The sequence below is a fragment of the Aquila chrysaetos genome, chromosome 1, assembly GCF_900496995.4.
Source record: "Aquila chrysaetos chrysaetos chromosome 1, bAquChr1.4, whole genome shotgun sequence".
NCBI lineage: Eukaryota > Metazoa > Chordata > Aves > Accipitriformes > Accipitridae > Aquila > Aquila chrysaetos.
Genome location: NC_044004.1, coordinates 55,879,702 through 55,898,271, shown reverse-complemented (window position 1 = coordinate 55,898,271; position 18,570 = coordinate 55,879,702). Strand labels below are relative to the sequence as shown.

The 18,570-nt window shown below is 41.1% G+C and overlaps 1 protein-coding gene across 3 annotated transcripts in view; it reads left to right on the top strand.

The window, feature by feature from the left end:
• Positions 1-304: 304 nt before the first annotated feature.
• Positions 305-18,570, top strand: part of EMCN (endomucin) — a 56,469-nt gene continuing 38,203 nt past the window's right edge. The window contains exons 1-2 of one of the 3 annotated variants that reach the window (XM_030024476.2): positions 305-582; positions 18,105-18,161. In XM_030024476.2, coding sequence (XP_029880336.1) covers positions 522-582; positions 18,105-18,161 — 118 coding nt within the window. In that variant the 5' untranslated portion in view covers positions 305-521. Of the gene's footprint in view, positions 583-18,101; positions 18,162-18,570 lie in introns of all 3 variants that reach the window. The other 2 variants (XM_030024467.2, XM_030024486.2) reach the window with 2 other exon arrangements.

Genomic DNA, 18,570 nt, shown 5'->3' with positions numbered 1-18,570 from the left:
CACTTTACACAACACAAAGAAGAGTCAGGTGGGGGCTCCTGTTCCTTGTTTTGCTTCTCTGTTCCTGGCTGCATTATTCCCCACTATCTGGGCTCCCTCACTGCTCATAAATGTCCCCTTTAAAAGTTTCTCCAGTTACAGTATGAAAGTTGGTGATGTATAGCATATTCTAAAGAAAGATTTGCCTCTGTTCAAAAACCTTCCTGACCTCGTGGCCGAAGAAGAACAAAATAATGTATTAACAAAAACACAGTTCACTGCCAAAGAAAAGGAGTTCCTGTAAGGACTGAAACAATAAATCTCCTCCGTACTGAACTCCCAGAGGGAGTATGTTGTGTTTCCTCCTGTTCTTTATCAAAGTCCCCAAAATAAGCAGGAATGGGCAGTGACTAGGCACAGTCTCTACACACCTTTTTCCATGGAGTAATTAAGGCCTGCCTCAGAGTGAGAGAGCACTCCCTGCCCAGCTGTGTAGGGGAGAGCTGACAACACCACCACCACCACCACCACCACCACCAAGCATGAAGCTCCTGGGGATTGCTGCCTTTTTCCTAGCTGTACTCTGTGTTTGCACTGTAGGAGGTAAGTTCTTTGGCTTTTTTGGATAGACTTGTAACATCTGTGGGGTGTTTTGTGAGCAAAAGCTTAGCTGTCAGTAGCTGGATGCCTTTTTTTTGTCTTTTTAGTTCAGTGATTGAAAGACTGCGTGTTGGAGGAGAAGAAGGTACTAACTGGTAGTTGAGTTATATGTGTTCTGTGAAAAACTTTCCTGCATTGTGTTTTTGTGACAGCTCTCTTTCTAGGTGTCATGAAGCTCCTCAGTCTGAGAGGAGTTAAAAGCAGCGGTATATTTACAAAGGTCTTCTGTTCTATTTTTTTTCATTGAAATAAAGCATCTTTTGTAGAGATGTCTTTAAGGGGGGAATTGAAATGTCTGTCAGATTTTGTAAATACTGCTCTTGCAAATCAAATCTATCCTGATGCATTTCCCTGGCACCATGCCAGCAATGTGTTTAGCCAAGGGTATATCTCAGAAATTATCTTAGTTTTGCCCCCAAAGATACAGGGGCTTACGGGATTTATTGAGTGTCAAATAATGAGGGATACAAGCCTAGGGGTGATATTAGTTCCTGAGTGCAATGTCTTTTAAAAATTATTCTCAAATGCACAGATTTAATCAAACTTTGTGGTGTTCACATAGTCACTGAACTGCTGTTTTCATTATTCTTCAGCTTGAAAAATCATGCTTTTAAAGTGGAATTAACTAGTAAAACCTGAAAGGGTGAAAGAAACTGTAACAAGGGCTAGAGTATATCATCATCTTTGTCAAAAGATACATTTGAAGTCAAATCTGCTTTTTATCTGTACTTTCATTTGCTGGCTCTCTGGAGTGAATACTTATAACTAAAGCTTCCACAAATGCCTATAGATTGTCTGTAAGGGATTTTATGAATCAGAAGTGAAAAAATTGATAATGCTAGATTAAATGATCTAAAAAAAGGTAATCAACTCTTGCTCAGATTACGTTTTAAAATCTAGAAACGTCTTGTGTGGTGTAGCTTATGCTATTGCTTGGGCTCCCTGCTGTTAGGGAAAAAAAATCAATAAAGAAGATTAAAAATAAGATTGTGCCACAGAAAGAACTGCTTTTAAAACTATGTTAAGTAAGTACAAGCCCTGAAAGTCTGTGTTGAGGTACTATTTATTCTCTGTCTGCTACTTCTAGTAAAAATAGCCTTCCTGTCATTGTTAAACCTTTAATTTCACAACTTCTGAAAAGCAAAGTGGAGTTGGATCAAAAGAAGCATATTTAACACAACAGTCCATAAAGCTTATCAGAAGGCAACATGCAAAGGTGGGAGGAATTCTGTCAATTTTATACAATCCTTTCTTTAAAAAGGATTTTCCCTCCTCTGCGTGATATGAGCAGGACAGAACTGATGACAGTGAATAAGCAAATTTTATATAGGATACGTTTGCTCTGAACAATTTTGGTTCTGTAAAAGTATTTTTTTTTTTTAAATGCTTTATTGCAAGGTAGACACAGTAGTGAAGTTCTGTTGGTAAATTCACAGTAGAAGATGAAGAATGTGGGGGGGGAAATTTGGAGTATGCCTCTACCTTGTGAAAGTAAAAGTACATAATCTGGGCAAGCTTCCTTCAGGCTATCCCGTGCATTGACACGTTAAGACAGAAACAGTTTTATTGTCTGTTATATGAGGCTGGACCAAAGTCTTTGGATTTCCACTGTTTGTGGTCTCTAAAGTGTTCTGGACATCTGGGTGGTGACAGCAGGATTTTGTAATCTGAAGAGAGGAACGGATGGTAAGGAGGCTGACACCAATCTCCCTCATGCTCAAGTCTCCCTTTTCTGAGCATTGGAGCCAGAAGCAAGACGTTTCTCCAGTTGCTTAGAAACACTTTTAGTATTTTTAAATTATGCTCAGTAAAATTTAAAGAAGGTCAAATCACACCCTGGTGTTTTAATACTTCCTCCCCCAGGTTTTGGGGTAGTTTGTCTTCAAAGCTTATCAAAACAAGTAACATGTGGGCTTGCAGCCTCTTCACATAATACACACAAGCTGCTTGTCTTTGTATCTTTTGTAAATCATGCAGAAGTGGACAAGGATATTTCCATTGTGCTTAGTAAAGAACGTACCAAGTCGCCTGCGGGGCTTCCAAATTTCATGCCTTGTCTTCAGCCTGTATGCTGGTGGTGCTTTCTTGGTAATTTTCTAATTCATCCTGGGATCTTGCATCCTCAGAAGTCCCTCATGTTTTGGTGGGGTCTACCCTCTGTCAGCAAATTACTAGAGGCTCAGTTATGTACAGATGTGGTGGCCAATAGCCTCCTGAAGATTTGTCCTTCCTCTTGAGGCTTTTCTCAACCCTTTGAGAGCTAAAGGACATGCTTAAAGCAGGGGTTCCTTCATGCTCATCTCAAGGTGTTCAGTCCTCCTGGCATATTGCCCTTCATTCTTACCTGCTCCAAAATGTATCTCAAATAGAAATGCCTCCTGGGTTGGTTCATAGCATTTCCAGCTTTAAACAACAGACAGCACTGGAATGGATCAAAGAATATATTGCCAAACAATAGTAATCAAATATAAATGCTCTTGAGTCTGCATTAAGGTGTAATTACTTTTAAAATGTGTAAAGGTGAAGTTTATTCTTCTAAAACATGAGGGGAGAGGAATTGGCATGTGCTTATAATGCAAGTGCTTAGAGGTTACATCTTCCTGTGCCCTGGCCTTGTAATAACAGCATGGCTATTGCTACATGGCATAGCAGATGTCCTCCGCAAAGTGCTTGTAGCACACCACAGCTTCCTTCTCACTCAGGTGCTCAGGTCTCTTTCTTGCAGAAAGTATAGCAGAAAAGAGTGAGGTTGTGCTCCTCTTAGCATCAGTCTGGATGTGTTCAGGTTATGCAGTCAAATGTAGGAGCTGGAATGTACTGTCTCGTGTTGTAGACGTACAGTGGGTGGGTTTATTAACATCTGATTAGTGACCCCTGTTGACAGCGAGCAATACCTTTCTCCAAGAGTGCTCTCATCAAAATTGATGGCACTACAAAAAAACAAGGGTACTTTTCATTTTGGAAGGGTAGGAGCAAATCTTGGCATTGAGAGCCTGCTCCAAAGGCCACTGAAGCCATTTGGAGCTGTTCCGTTACACGGTGGATCAACCCTAATTTATGTGCTTCCCAATCCTCTTCCCCATTAAGGGGATGCTGTGGAGCCAGGGACATCATCCCAACCCTACGACAGAGCAGATTAATCCTGGCTCCCAGGCTGATAGCTTGAGAAAAGTTCCACTCAACCAGGGCTCCTGTAGTGATTATGTACATTTGCAGCTGCCTGAACTCTGCTCTTATCAATGTTAACTAGAGGAGATGGATAGCCTTTTCCTTTTCATCTTCTGTGCTCTCAGCTCACAAGCCTTCAAGTCTTTTAAAAAATTAATTTTTAGAATTAAATACTAACGAAACTTTTTTTTAGCCGTTAAAGCTTTTGAGCATGGTCTCCCCTTATTCTGGGTTATTTATTCATGGCTGTGCTCTGGGAGAGACCAGTAAGGCACAGGCTGTCACAGTCAAATTGTTGTCTCATCTCTGAAAATTTGAGAAATGTGAATAGGCTTTAGATAACCAGCTGCTTTTTCACACCTTTAGCTTGCTGGAACCCAAACTTTAAATGTCTTGAGAGTTTGCCTGTTGTGAAGAAAAAAAAAAAAAAAAAGAAAAAAAAAAGCGTTTTGTGTGTTTCTGCCATTCCTAGCAGTTTGCAAGACTAGTTTTCTCAAAAATCAAATTGTAGTGCTGGAGCTTACCGTAGCCTTTGAGTTTTTTGTTCCTGTACAGATTTTTTTCGTTCGTTTGTTCTTCCCACTCCCCACCCCCCCGCTGCCACATTCCTTTCATTTATTGGAGCTTTCTTATATTGGGTCAGTTTTGCCTAATGGATTTTCGAGGTGTATTTATTACTGGACAGAAGAAAACTGCTTGCTCTAGCCCCAAACCCAAATGCAGGTTTATTGCATTTACTGAGGATAGAAGCAGATGGCTTGATACCTGCTTGATAAGGAGATTATGATTTGCAGCCAAAATAAATGGAAACTGAATTTGAAGGGCAAGTTGCCTGCAGCATTCGGCTCCAAACCTGAGAATACATAATGCCATATAACATGCCCAACAAATGGTTGTCTCTTCTGAAAATTTACCTCAATGTTTTCTCTTTTATTTAGCTTTCTCTTTTATCTGGATTAAAACCTAGATTTCTTATTATCTTTACTCCTTTATAAATTAGGAAGAAAGATCTGCTGAGGCTTATGTTTTGGTTTGGTTTTGTCGTTTTTTTCTAAATAGGAAAGGACCTTGAATTTGGTCTCCAATTGTTTATACATCTGAGTCCTGTGTGAAAAACCTGCAAAAATACAAATTAAAAATAATCTTTAAGAAACTCTTAACCTAGGGAAGGGAGTTTTTTTAACTGGTACCATTTGGTAGCCAGGCTAACTTCACAGTCTGAAGATGAGTAAGGCCCCACAGTAAAATCATATCGGAAAGACATCCTTATTACTTGTGTTCTTCGGGGGGGGGGGGGGTGTTTGTTTGTATTTTTTGCTGAGACAACTCAAAGAAGACCCTTTAATGGTTTTATTTTGCAATTCTGTAAACAGAGAGACAATGTTGGATTTGTGTGTGTAGCAGCTGTTACTTCCAAATACAAGTCAAGAATTAAAGACCTGGCTCCCCTAGAAGACAAACATTTACTTTTGGTTTCAGCTAAGCACTCTAAAAATAGGTGTCCTAGATTTAAACAGAAGAGTCAAAACCCTTAGTCGCACCATGTCCTGCCATGCAAGCCACCATCATTGTCCCAGCACCTGAGCTATCAGGTAGTGATACCTTGGCATTCATCTTGTGAAAGTGGGTCCTTGGATGCCCTAACAGCAGCACACTGTATCAGCCAGACCTAGCTGCAATAGAAAAAGTGGTTTGACACAATTTAATATGACGCTATCTCTACGCTGTGCCTTCTGAACCTACCTCCCTATGTGAGAAAGCTGTGCTCTGACGATCACTTGATGATATAATGGCTCTAAGGGAACAAAATTCAGCAGGTGTGATCTGCTGGGGTGTTCTCCCCTTGCAGGAGAGGTAGAAAGGGGTTAAGTGGCCCTCTGATGCCACCCGCACATGTACTGGAGCCTGGTCTGGCAGGGTCAAATTAATTCCAAATAATTTTTTTCTTGGCTGCCAGGCTAGACAACGGCCCCTTTCAGGCCAGATTAACTAGCTAGTGCTCCAAAGGTTATGTTTCAAGCTAGTAACAGGGCAAGGATATTCTGACTGCTTTTATGTGGGAAGTGGATGCTTGCCTGACTTGGGTACAGGTGAAAATCCCAGCCTATTTATCAATAGAGTGTTTTTACAACAATTTTTAATCTCTCTTTTCCAATGGCACTAACATGCTCCTGGGTGTTAGCTGCATGTTGTAGATAGCAACGCATCTCAGGTTGCTGAAACCACAGAGCAAGTGACACATAGTTTTGCATCATATTTATCCACTGCAACCTTTCTGCCTTGTCTTATCACTAGAATGAAATTACGTGTTTTGCCAGGATGGGAGCACTACACCAGCCTTGCTGCCTGAAGATTTCTACGATATGTAATCATTCTAAAAAGCACATTCAGTTTGTCTTAACGCCATGATTTCTCAGTCTGGTACTTGGTTTGAGGAGTGTCAGTGTAATCAAAACTTTAGGGTTAAATCAATTAAATCCCTGATTATATTAATGAGATGCTTGTGCTTCCTGCAGATTTCTCCTTTCATAATCTTTAGCAGGAGATTAATATTGTATTTGGGCTTGACAGGTTTGGCTATTGAGGCAACAACTCATCAGAATGGCAAAAGCTTTGGATTTTAGTTAGTCTGAGGAAAACGGTGCCAGGAGATTTACTAACATTCCTGGCCAAGGATTCACATTATTTTCCTCTGTAAAATACCTTAGTTATTTGTTGAGGCATGTTTTCATTGCATGATAATTATTTTAAGTGATCAGAGCCCCATATATTCCTTCATGTTTTACTAGTTTTCCTACTTCTTCACATGCTCAACATTGAGTCTAGGCTTTTATTTGAAACATAGTGTTGATAACCTTCTAAATGTTAATGCATGTGGTGCTATCTATCCCAGTATGAGGACAGTCTGGAATCATCTTTCTTTGACAGATGAATTACCCCTCCTCATGTCAGCATGGGTCATATATCACAGTAATATAGATGATGTAAATATCAGTGTTTGCGAACTCATTCAAAGGCTGTGGAAGCAAAAGTATCACCAAACATTGCTAGGTGAAATGGCAAAAAATTAAGGATTGCTCTGGCAAGAAATGAGAAATTCAAATGTTTTCACCGCCAAATGCCCCGTGTCATGTCCGGTAGAGAGGGGCGACTTTGAACATGATACATGGCTAATGCTTCCACTGCTATGCAAAGTCCTCAAAAGCTAAAATTTGGGCTTTTTTTTTGCCCAGGAATTACAGACTCTCTGAAACTCCTACCAAGTTGTCCAAACCTCATTTCCTCTTGACTGCTACATATGGTCATAAAGGCAGAAGTCTGTGGCACGTTGAAAGAAACGTTTGGAGCCAGCGTGCAATTCTATTGTACTTAATTAATTTCTGCACAGGACTGTTAAAATCTCTTTTTGCAAACTACTGAATTCTTTGAATTATGGAGCTTTCTGGACATCCTGTGGAATTTAACTTCGCTTTGCCACAAAACACATAGGTCTTGGAAATTGTAGCCAACCCCAAAAGCTGGCTGTCCAGAAAGGCTATTACAGTAGAGCAGCTTTAGTTTCCCTTTAGGGTGTTTTTTTCTTGTAAGAGTATTAATATATTTGCTGTGGTTCAGAAGGCAGCAAATGTACTTACCAAACTGTTGGGCTTCACTTGCAACAACTCGCTAGAGTAGTTTCCAACATGTAACAACTGGAAGAACTTGGAGATCAATGCCAAATAACCCAATCCCCGAGATGTGCTAATGACAGGAAGGGGAGGACACAGCAAAGGTATTAGAGGAAGAACCTCCCACTGCAGGACTGTTTTTTGGTTCTCTGCTCATTTTATCCTGTCTAGTTCAAATTGCTTCAGAGGAAGCCATTATTTCCCTTTACATGCCATTCCCTGTGCCAATGGAGTCATGTGGCTAGTGCATCTTAAAGCTGTTGAATTTAGGTGAACTAGTGCACAATTTATCTTACTGACTTAGTGACACTTTCTTGTAGCGCACTGTCTGCTTCCTCCCTAATTGCTTTCACCTTGCATTTCCAAGAACTGGCAGGAAATACTGTTTTCAGGGGCAAAATGGAAAATGGGGATTGGTCATTTATGGAAAAAATGGCCAAGGGAGAAGAAAAGCAGAGGGGTTTGGGTAGGAATGGAACAACTCATTCACAATAGTTGTAATTGTTATGGGGAATAAAATTACACTAATTGCCAATAAAAGTACAAGTGATGTCTGTAGCTGTTCACCAACATGAGATGATCAGCTCCCAGCTCACCATGACTTCCCAGCACACTGACTGGGACCCTGGGTTTTGACAAGCCTGAGCATCCCGAATATGGTCTGCTTTCTGCTCCACTAGGAAGCTGGTTATCAGTGTGCGTGCTGGTGTGGCTATTGCAGCAGTTCCCACCACTCTTTGACAGTGTAGGTCCTCAGTGCTGACCCTCTGCTTCAAGTGTTCTCCTAGTAACAACTTTGGGTTTTTAATATGAATACTTTGGAACATAAAGCATGTGAGAAGAGCATTTCAGTTTCATATCTGAGCTTAGCAGTTGTTATCCGTTGTATCACATTGGTAGAAATTCAGAATAACATGAGTATTCAATCAGCTTGGCAGGATATTTGCAGACAAGGAGGTCTTCATCAGCTATATGTGCCAGCTGCATCAACCAGATATTTTCAAAGTATATCCTTCATCCTTGCATATAACGTAACTCCAGTGAGACTGTACTCTACTTTGGGCTTGCAAAGCCCATTTTGGGCTTTCCCTTTGGGATATTCTGTACCATTTAACCTTTGTTCTAGGCAATGTGGAAAAGATGAAGAGAGACTCATTGAGCATGGAATTACATTAATTATAGAAGCAATTTACAGTGTTTCCACAGAAGTTTTCTGATGGGAACAGGTTTTTTGATGCTCCAGAGGCTTTCAGAGCTTTGTCAGGAACAGTGTGGCATGGGCGGGTGTGGCTGAAATGGGTGTCTAGGCTGATCCCGGATATGCTAGAAATAAATACATCACAGCAGACACTGCAGTGACCCTTTCCTGAATTATACAATTAGTCATGTTGCTGGAGATACATTTGGATCACAAACATAGAGTAGAAGAACTATGATTTTAGTAACTGCTGCAGCACATTGCAAAGGAGAGCTACCGATTGACCTGGGCTCAGCTTCCCCTCTGGCTGTTTTATGCTTGCCCTATCCAAACACACTCTTTCCTGGGAAACAAAAATAGGCTTGCAAATAGCATGGTAAGGAAGAAGCATTGTAAGCATTACCCGGAGAAGGACGTAGTTTTCTCTCCACCTTCTGGGTGGGGGTGACTTACACCAACACTCCTGTTCTTTCCTGTTGCAGGGGAGGGGGCTCTCCTCTCTTTTTCTTGTTCTGCTCAGCAATGCACAATATGTAAAAAGCTCTTTCTATATAAAACTGCACCCATTAAAGACATTTTCAAATTGATTTAGCATGACTAACACAAGGGGGGTGGCAGTTTGTTTTTCATACCATAAAATAACCCTTAGTTACTCCTACCTTTTATCTTACACATGGACAGACAAATATATCACCATCGAAGGGTGACAATCTGGTGGTTTAAATAGCTTTAAAGGGTTTAATTAAAACCTATTAAATAGGTTTAACAGGTTTAAATAAAGAGAAGTGCAGAGCTTGGAGCCTTTATCCAAGGCAGGCTGGAGTGCTGATGAGCATGCTGAGCACATTTATTATTTTATGGAGTGCAAACAATGTGCTCATCCCTCTGTAGTACACAGTAATAAAGATATCCACCATGCTTTATGTAGGAGCAGAAAATGCATTGAGAAAGCTTGTGATTAAAAGCTTTTGATAGGGAGTTTGCGTTTCTTCTGAGTCAATAAAAGAAACCATGAAACTGGCTGGTAAGTGCCCAGATTTCTATGTCCACACACACAGAGAGGCAAAGCATGCTGTGCTTGGGTTGTTTCAGATACTTGATAAAACACAGGGTCACTCATCCAACTCTTCTCATTACTATTTTTGTTGAGGGGGAGCCCTCAACAACCTACAGCCATGTTAGCTGAGGCTGGTCCTTGGCAGCTCTCTTTCAGTATTTCTCTGTGTGGTGGCTACCAACGCAGGAGCTGTTTGCTGGGTGCTTTGAGCAGGGTTTGTGGAAACAGCACCGTTTGCCTGGGGAATTGGTAATTCCCAGCAGCTCTCTGCTAGTGCTTGGTGTTGGGTCATGCTAGCCACACGCCTGAGTGAGCAGGAGGAGCACTGGGGCGCTGCCGGCACCAAAGCTGCGTTTCCTGCCCTCTCCCAATTCCCTGCTGGAGAAACTGTGGCAGTTCCCTCCCTTTCCTTCCTCTCCTCAGCTCTTGCTGTGGGTGCCTCCAGCCCGCCCGGTTTGCGTTTCCTCTGCAGAGCCAAAGTCCCGCATTGCCCCAGTTGCTGCTGTCCATTCCCAGGCCTTGCAAGAGCAGCCTGTCCCTGTCTCCCTTTGCAGCCACAGGGCTTTGCATTTATGCTCTCCCTTCCCTAATGTCTTCCTCTGTCTCCTGTTTTCAGGTGCTTTTGCTTTCTGCAGGGAGGGTGCTATGCCCTTCCAGCCCAGTAGCTTCTGCTTCATGCCTTGGTGTCTTCCCTGATGCTCCTGCCGATGTTTCTTCCAACTCTTTTATAGCAGGTCATCTCTGTCCTGTGACACCAGCCTGCAAACCAGGACCAGAAACTACAGTGGGAAAGTAGAAAATTGAATTTAAATGTAAGATCTCAACGTGTAGGATTTGAATAGCATGTTTTCAGTTTGCCGCTGAAGACAGGCGTGACTGAAAGGAAGGTAACAGCTTGGCAAACGGGAGGTGGTTTCCCACCTCCCTAGGCAGTGGGAGTCACAGGCTTCCAGCTGGTTGGCATCAGGCAGCAAAGAACATGGCCTCTCTCCCTGCCTTATGGTTTCTAGCATTGCCTGTAATATCTGACCACATCTCACAGGGGTTCACCTTAAACATGACCAGTGTAACTTTGGAAGGACTATGCGGACCCAGAACAGTTGCTGTTGTAAGATACTCACAATGGAGAAAATCCTGAGAAGGAAAATGGCTTATGTTGCAGAAGGCTGCGTTAAGAGCGTTTGCGGAAGTGCAAAAACATTGTGAGACCAGGCTGGAAAAACACTTTGCAATTCTGACTTGTGATGATATTGCAGTGGCGGCGATCCAGCATGGGACTGTTATTAGGGACACAGCTTTCCTTTCACCAAGTGCTGTCACAGCGTGAATAGCTGTGTGCAGATACTGTTACAAACACATCTGAATGTATGTGAGGCATGCCATGCCTTGTGTATTGCTTTAGCATACTGAAGAAATACGAAGACATGAAGGTTGTGTATTTTTCTTTGTTTCCTTCAAATTCATGAAGTTTGCAAATGGCTTTATTTAATTTAACATCCTTTACTACGCACTGTTATCAGCTCCAGGCATTCACTGGATTCCATCAGAACCTTGATTCCCACTTAAAATCTAGCTGATATGACAATAGAGGAAAGATTTAAAGTATGAGTCCTTAAGAATTAAATGTACTAGAAAGACTATTACTTTTATCAAATTAATTCTTTTAGAACAAAATATCTGCAGGCTTTTAATATTTTATTATGTTTTTTTAAAATTCTGGAATGTTTAATTTATAGATTTTGTATTTGTGATCTTACAGGTTTTGAATAGGAGGAAAGGAATTGCTGGTTTCCAACAATACTGTTAAAATTGCACATAAGCCTCTTCTAACAGTACATCCCAAATGGAAGTTTTTGTGATCTGGAAGCATCTATGCTTCCTCTAAGATTTTTTGCAGTGCTTGCTGGTTTTCTAAATAATTTGCATAGTATGGGTTAGTCATTTTTAGCCAACCAGTGACTAACCTATGACCACAATTCAACACTGTTTTTTGATTTTGGGGAAGTTTCATATCACGATTTCAGTCTTAACAAAATACTCCAGATTAAATTGAAAGTACTACAGGGATGACTGTTCTTAAGATTTATTGAAACACTGTAGATAAACCCCTCTGCTCTTAGAAACATGCCTGTCTTGAACCTGCAGATTTCATGGCAATGCATTTCTCTTGGTATTAGGTAGCTCTTATTTGTGCAATTAGAATGTGGGGAAAAAAAGCTGTACGTAGTGGAAATAAAATAAACTGCAGAAATGCAAAGGGAGGACTGAAATAACAAGTTATCTAAAATTAATCCCATTCCTTGCTCTGTCCTACATTACAGATCTCTAGTATTTTCAGAGGGTTGATTCTGCACTGAACACATGCTTCAGACAAAGCAAAATATTGAGAAAGCTGAGATTGGTTGCAAATGCCAATGTTGCAGCTTGTATCCATATTATTATTATGGAAGATCCAAATGATAAAAACTGCAGATGCAGTTGAGATCTTGACCTGCAAATATTTCTGTTTCTTGCATAATTTCATTAATGCCAGCATGTGGTGCCATTGTGTGTTGCAGTTTGTAGTCCTCTAGAAAATAAGAACATACTATTACTACTCTTTTAGCGATTGGAAAATGGGACACAGGGAGTGTCTACATGGCAAAATGCATAGAAATACCCAAGCTGACCTGAATGAGGCAGATTAAGTTCCAGAAGCTCCGCCTAAACTAATTAAACTGTATTGTTCTACATAGACATTCCAGGGAGGATAGAGTAATCTCTACTCTGCAGTTGTAGCTATTTATCTTATTTGTGATGATATATCCAGGAGAGCTGTAAACCAGCAAGCTCACATACTATTTATGGTAGCACAATACTGCAGCGTGGATGCCACAGACATGCAAGAAGTCGGGTAGATCCTTGGAGAACTGGCCAGCACCGTATCATTACAAACCAGCCATAACCATCAGTGGCAGCTACTTTAAAGCATCTTTATATGTATTTTGGCGAGTATTACCTTGAAGCTGTGCAGGAAACTGAGCCTGCGTTTCCTGAACACTGCTTCTACCTTCTCATCCTCAGCTGGAAGTGCAACCTGGGCCTCCGCAAAACATTACTGAGGAGGAAAGGCCAAGAGCACCTAAATGCTAAACTTCACCAGGTAGAAGGCCCGTGTAGAAGGCCCATTTCTACATCAGGAATTAAACCTTAAGTTTGATCCCTAAATTAATGTATTCAGGTGCACTTGAGTTCTGTTTGGAGGGCTTGAGTAGGGTTCAGGGAGTGCCTAAGACTTGTTTTTGCTCTCCACACATAGGGGTGGTGTTTGTGCGATGACTGGTTGATGGGAGATGAACTTCTCATCTAGGCAAACCATATTTTTTTCTTTGGAGGATGTGTGAACCTTTGCACAAAAATGCATTACAAAAGAAATAAGAAATTTACCTCCAGGTTTAGGATAGAAGGTCATGAACTGGGAAAGAAAGATGGGTGAGGGGTGAAAACAGAAATAAGAGAAGTGTAAGAACTACACTGGGTCTAGGGAAGGATCATTTAAGAGAATGAAGAGGTGAAGCAGCAATAAATGAAAATGAAAGAGAAAACATAATAGACAACAGACCTCCAAGGTAAGAGTAAACAAGTTGTGTACATTGCCAGGCAGCAGCTATTTATTGGGAACTCTGAGAATATCAGTACCAGCTTTTGTCACAAGGACAGCTGTAACTTTCTCCAGAAAGGACAAAACATCAGATGAAGTGTACAGGCTTCCCATGGATACTGCTGGAGCAGCTGTTACAGGAGGCTCTATCGTCATTGTGGGGGCTGGCAGAATTATGAAATAGTATCTTTTTCCAGGAAGCAATTATTTCTGATGGTGTGGAAAGACAAAGCAAGAAAGCAACTTTGACTTCTGCATGACTTGTGTATAATTGCAAAGGCCCAGGGTCACACAAACAACCATAATATAACATAATATACAATAAACAAACATAATATGACAACACCACCTGTAGATTCTGCTTTATAGCCTTGAAGCAGGGAATTAACACGTACAGGTTTCCTCAGGACACCTCTTTGTTAATTGCTCCCAGCTACAGCCTTTTGAATATTGGTCTGGTTTTGAGTGGGAATATCCTGCATCCTCATAAGGAAAATGGTTAAAACACTAGCTTCTGGCTGTTACGCCGTCAGCTTGACACAGGCACCAAAAAACCTGCAACGTTTCTAGTCCAAATTTCCCTCGTCCATTACCTCTAGTTTCATCCTCAGTGGATGTAATGAGAAGTTTATTCCTTTGTCTTTGTTGCAGCCCCTCACCTACTTGAGTGCTGTTATCATGCCTTCCATTAATCTTTCCATCTCTGGGCTAAACAAATGCAATTTTTGCAATCCTTCCTGAGAGATCATTTTTTTTTCTAGATTCCTGATGAGTTTTATGGTTCTCCATTAACTCCCCTGCCCCTGCTCCAGGCATCCACACCTTTGTCAACACCCTTCCGAAGCTGGACGAAGTATTTCAGCTGTGGCCTAACCAGTGCTCATCTGAATGGAGGGATTTTAATATGAACATATGCTCCTGTCTACCTAGTGGAAGGTCAAGTGAAAAAAATGTCAAACAGGCCATTTCACTCACTATTTCTGTAATGATAGCAACTTTTCCATAAACGTAATTTCTTTTGAAAATCAGATATTGATGCCAAACCAAACAGCATTTAAATTTAGTAATTCATGTAATGAATGCAATCAATATATATTTTGAACAATCTATTAATCTTTAAAAATGTTTTTGTTTTGACTTTTTGGCATTCACTTTTGTATTAGCTGTTTCGTGTGGCATTTTAAACTTAGTGGTTTGTGCCCTGTAGTATCCTATAGTGTATAAACAGAACTACTGATGTAATATCATGCAGTCATTTCTGCTTTTTTTCTGTGTTGGTTATAGCAATAACAGGCACCTAATTAAGGCAGGGTCAAAACCTGCTTATCTTAGTCTTCCCAGTGTAAAGGTAAAAATAATATAGCCAGGGGGTGGGAAGAAATGATAAGTGCTCTAAGTTCAGACCTTGGAGACTGAAGCCTACCTACATCAAAAGCTGCAGTTTGAGGACAACTGTGGCTGTTGGTCAGCCCTGGCTGAACTCAGGGACTCCTCCTGAATTTTAAAAAAGAAAGTAAGTTTAGTGTTTCAGTTTGTTCATTTTGAAACCATGCCTGAAAACCAGATACAAATTATTGTACTGTTGCTTTAATTTTAGAACAAATGTACCATTTAAATCCAAGCCAGAAAAGACAATATAGGGAAATTCTGTGAACATGAAGAAAAAAAAAACCCCAACAGTTACTTTTTTTTTTCATTTTGGCCTTGTGGCCATGGGTCAAATGTTTTTCAAGCCCTTCTTAATTCCTTCTTATTTTGCCCTGCCACCCTTATTGTCTTACTGTCTCTGGGCCTTCCTGCCCTTCCCCTCTCATCTTCTTCCTGTCCTGTTATCTTTCTCCCAGTTCTGATTTCTTCTCACCTTGTTATCTACTTCTACACACATTTTTTTTCTTTTTGGGTCTTCCCACCACCACCGTCATTGCTTTATCAGCCCAGTGTCAGCTCTGAGCATCTTTTAGCTCCATGTGTGTTCTCCAGACATGAGTGCTACATGACAGGTCACCTACACTCTTTTGACTGAGTTTATTGCCAGCAAGCATGGCAAATGGGAGGGGGTTGTGTGTGGGAGCACTTGCTGAGTAGATTTTGGCTACTCCCACATCAGAGTACATTGAGGTGCTCTCATATGAAAGGGATCACTACATCTAAATTTGTTGAAAACCATGCAATTTTAACTTTACGTGGTTGTCCCTCATCCGAGGCTGCAGCCAACCTGACACGAGCAGAAAAATTAATCTTTCTGTCTCTCTTTTTGTTTAGCAACAGTCTTTAATGGGCCAAAGTTCTTTTATCAATCATTTTCGATCTCTTGCTTTTATCCCCCCCTAGGATTCTCCTTAGTCACAACTTAACATTGCAAATAAGAGCATAATAAGCCACTAGTTCTATCACTTCTTTTAATCAACCAGTTCCCCCCAAATCCTGGTGAGTTTTAAGTATTTTTGCATGTTGCTTTCAACTTGTTTTTAAAGTATACTTAATTATCCACCATTTTAAGAAAATAATTAATTCATAAGACCCTACTTTATTCTACTCTGCTAATCAAATTTACCTTAGTTTATCTCTAGCCTGTGATAAAATCAGCAAATTGTGAATCATAACAAAACTGTGACTTAAATTCTCAATTTTTTTTAGTTTTGAGGAAATCTCGGCCTATCAACATGGTTATTAAATGGAACATCTTTAAAGGATGAATAATCTAAGTATTGCAATGGGCTTTCCACAAAGTCATGCTGAGTTAGGGGAAGAATAAGTTAGGGAATGAGCTAATTGGCCAGCTAGCACGTTTAGCTGGTGTTACAGACGTGGTAGTTACTGAGAGATGTTATAATAAACCGTATGAAATGTAGGCACTGTTGAAAAAACATTCTGTTTTAGTGCTGTGGCCTTGTGGCATGGGGAATTACAGGAGATTTGTCAGCAGCTCATAATGAGAATGAAGAGACGGAAAAATGCTCGTTGTTTTTGGAAACAAGATTGCTTTTTGGTCTATTTGGATAAAATTTGTTTTCAAGTATTTCAAGTGTGGGTTATGAAGCATTATTCTGACTGGGTAACTAAATGGCAGACAAAACAGTATTTTTAAACGCAGTGTGCAAGGGGCTGTGCATAGCCTGACTGTATTCATGTGTCCTGGGGAGTGGGGCTGAGGCAGCAGCAGGCCCATAGGAAACTGATTTAATTTGATATGGGGTATGCCCACATCAAACTGGGCCAGCACGTGCTGTGACGAGGCATTACGAAGGCAGCAGCATACGTAGAAAAGATACCCAAGAAAGTGGGGCTCACTGGGAAGGGGCAACATCCCAGCTGAGACCCATTAGAAATGTGCAGGTGCCAAGAGGGCTGATAACGCCTTACACTGCTTGAAGAGGAGTTGTAAGGGCTCATCTGACTAGACCTTAATATGTGCTCGCAGAGCTCCTGCAATTGTATTATGTATTTATTTTTTTCCAGGTTAGATCTGTGACTCTGGCAGGCCTCGGGTGGTGCTCGTGAAATGTTAATCGGAGCGCAGCATGCTGAGCAAAGGGAACAAAGCTGGCTGTTCTGCCCTGTAGCCAAAAAAAGAGAGAATGCCAGCAGATATTACCATGAATAGAGTCGCACAAGAATAGTGACATGCTGTCCTTACTCAGTTTTGCGATGTCTGTATTACAGCATGCTAATGCAGCATGACAGGATGTCACGCTCCAAACCTGAAAGCACTGGGGGATTAGTCTGTGCCATTTTGCTCCCCCATTCCGTCATAGAGCTGATCTTTTCCTCCCCAAATGTACCCATCCTTGTCTCACAGCAGTTTAAAATCGTTGAGAAATGCTACTGTTTCTGACTCAGTGTAGTTTTTTCACCCCCTTTATCACCCCCCTAACTCCTATTAGTAGAAAAATACAAAAACCCCAGCAATGAGACTGAAAATCTTATTTGAGGCCAAAACTCTAGTTGAGTTACGCTGTTACAACTTTTCAGCACAGCCAGAAGATATAGATATTATTTTGCTTTTGGTTTCGTGGGGGTTTTTTTGGACAGCTTGTTTGTTTTGTAATATTGGACACTTTCACCTACTAACTTGACATAGGATTTTTAAGACTGGCATCATTTACTGCAATAAACTCCCAACAGCCAGAGCACTGCCTTAAGGGCAATGGGGAAAGTCAGTCATTACTCGACCTGGTGCTTCCCGAGCAGTGCTCTGTGAATTCTCCTCTTCCCCCCTTTCCCTCACATATAGTGATCAGGGTGGTGCTGAAAAGCCCTCCTGAAGTGCTTGTTCTAGCCAGGGAGCTAGTACAATTTTGTTCCTCCAAGGCAGGAGAATGGGTGCTTACTCCTGCAGCCAGTTATTTTAGGTAATCCTCCACCCTGAAGACCCAGAGCAGCTGCAGTTGTACTCAAGGAGAGGAGGATGTAGCAAAAAAACCTTTAATTGCTCCAGTTTTTTTTCCAAACTAGTCTTAGAGTCACTAATAGCTGTTGGAAAACAACCCACAGTCCAAGGGGGGAGGCTGTAGCAGATGGTCCCCATTACAGCAGTGAGGGCAAAGCTAAGAGATTTAGGATACAGCTTGAAAAGATTGCTAGCAGTTACATGATTTGGTTGCTTCTGCTAATAGGCTTCTGAACTTGATTTTCCAGGAGGGTCTTTCCTACTCTCTGCCTTATATGCCTATGTAGTGCTAAATAGATCTGGAAGGTGGCTGAAGTAATATGATTCTGTGTTTATTTCAGAAGATGGTGCTCTAATCAGTCACATCAATGCAACCACATCTACACCAACAACAAAACCTGGTAAGAGTTCAAATTCATTGTTATCTGGTATTCAGAAACTCCCATTGCCTTTTTAGCGTTCAGCTTTTCCAACTTCTGGGAGAAATTAGGTGAATTATTTCATGTAAGGTGATTGTAGAGCAATGTATTTATCTGGGCCTCTTATAAAACTCTGTTGAGAAGAAAGGATTGAGGGATCTTAGTAAGGGAGGGTTAATTTGAGCAGGATGCATTTTTTGTTTCAGGTGAAAAAGGCTGCAATTCTGTGTGTTCCTGTGCTCTCAAGGAGTGCTTCAAGTGTGATCAGATATTAATAAATTAGCTAAGACTCATAGTTCAAGAGGTTGTCAGATTGAGAATAATTTGGGAAACAGCCTCAGTTAAGGGATATGGCAGCAGGGGGTAGCTGATTTGATGGGTGTAGAGTGAC